Here is a 727-nt window from a genome sequence, read left to right as displayed (position 1 = left end):
TTCTTTCTTTACAGCAAAGACGACTGGCCGTCCTTACCTGGGATCCCGGAAGGCATGGACTGAGACAAAACGACACATCAGACCGGGAGACAGAAGAGTACCGAAGAGATGGCTGCCAGCATATTTACCTTTAGTTTTGTGATACATTGTAAAAGTCCTTCAGACTTCTTAGGAAGTAGCGGGTTGTGACCCGCGCAAGTTTTTTTTTCTTTTGTAAATACTTGCAATCAATAAAAAAAAAAAAAAAAAAGAGACGCGAGCGCCTCGTGCCTTCTGGCCAGATTCAACACAAGCTTCATCATGACCGGTCGTGGCAAAGGAGGAAAGGGACTTGGAAAGGGAGGCGCCAAGCGCCACCGCAAGGTTCTCCGTGATAACATCCAGGGTATCACCAAGCCTGCCATCCGCCGTCTGGCACGACGTGGAGGAGTCAAGCGTATCTCTGGACTCATCTACGAAGAGACACGTGGAGTTCTCAAGGTCTTCCTCGAGAACGTTATCCGCGACGCTGTCACCTACACGGAACACGCCAAGAGGAAGACGGTCACTGCTATGGATGTCGTCTACGCCCTCAAACGCCAGGGCAGAACCCTCTACGGTTTCGGAGGTTAAATTAAGCCCAGGCAGGCAGGCAGGCAGGCAGACATGGGGAAACGCGTGCACGCGCGTGCTTCTCTTCTCCTCGTCCTCGGCCTCCTCTTATTATCTCCCACCAACGAACGGCTCC

At 52.0% G+C, this 727-nt stretch overlaps 1 protein-coding gene across 1 annotated transcript; it reads left to right on the top strand.

Moving 5' to 3' along the window:
* Positions 1–258: 258 nt before the first annotated feature.
* LOC143023410 (histone H4) lies at positions 259–727 on the top strand. Its single transcript, XM_076181932.1, has one exon. The coding sequence runs from the start codon at positions 301–303 to the stop codon at positions 610–612; it is 312 nt and encodes a 103-aa protein (XP_076038047.1). The 5' UTR covers positions 259–300; the 3' UTR covers positions 613–727.

The sequence above is a fragment of the Oratosquilla oratoria genome, unplaced genomic scaffold, assembly GCF_046742065.1.
Source record: "Oratosquilla oratoria isolate Oo_2021 unplaced genomic scaffold, ASM4674206v1 SCAFFOLD47, whole genome shotgun sequence".
NCBI lineage: Eukaryota > Metazoa > Arthropoda > Malacostraca > Stomatopoda > Squillidae > Oratosquilla > Oratosquilla oratoria.
The sequence above is the reverse complement of the archived record's forward strand: the minus strand, read 5'-3'. Positions and strand labels throughout refer to the sequence as shown.

Coding starts and splice junctions, on each gene's coding strand:
- LOC143023410 (XM_076181932.1), top strand. CDS start 301: ATGACCGGTCGTGGCAAAGGAGGAAAGGGACTTGGAAAGGGAGGCGCC.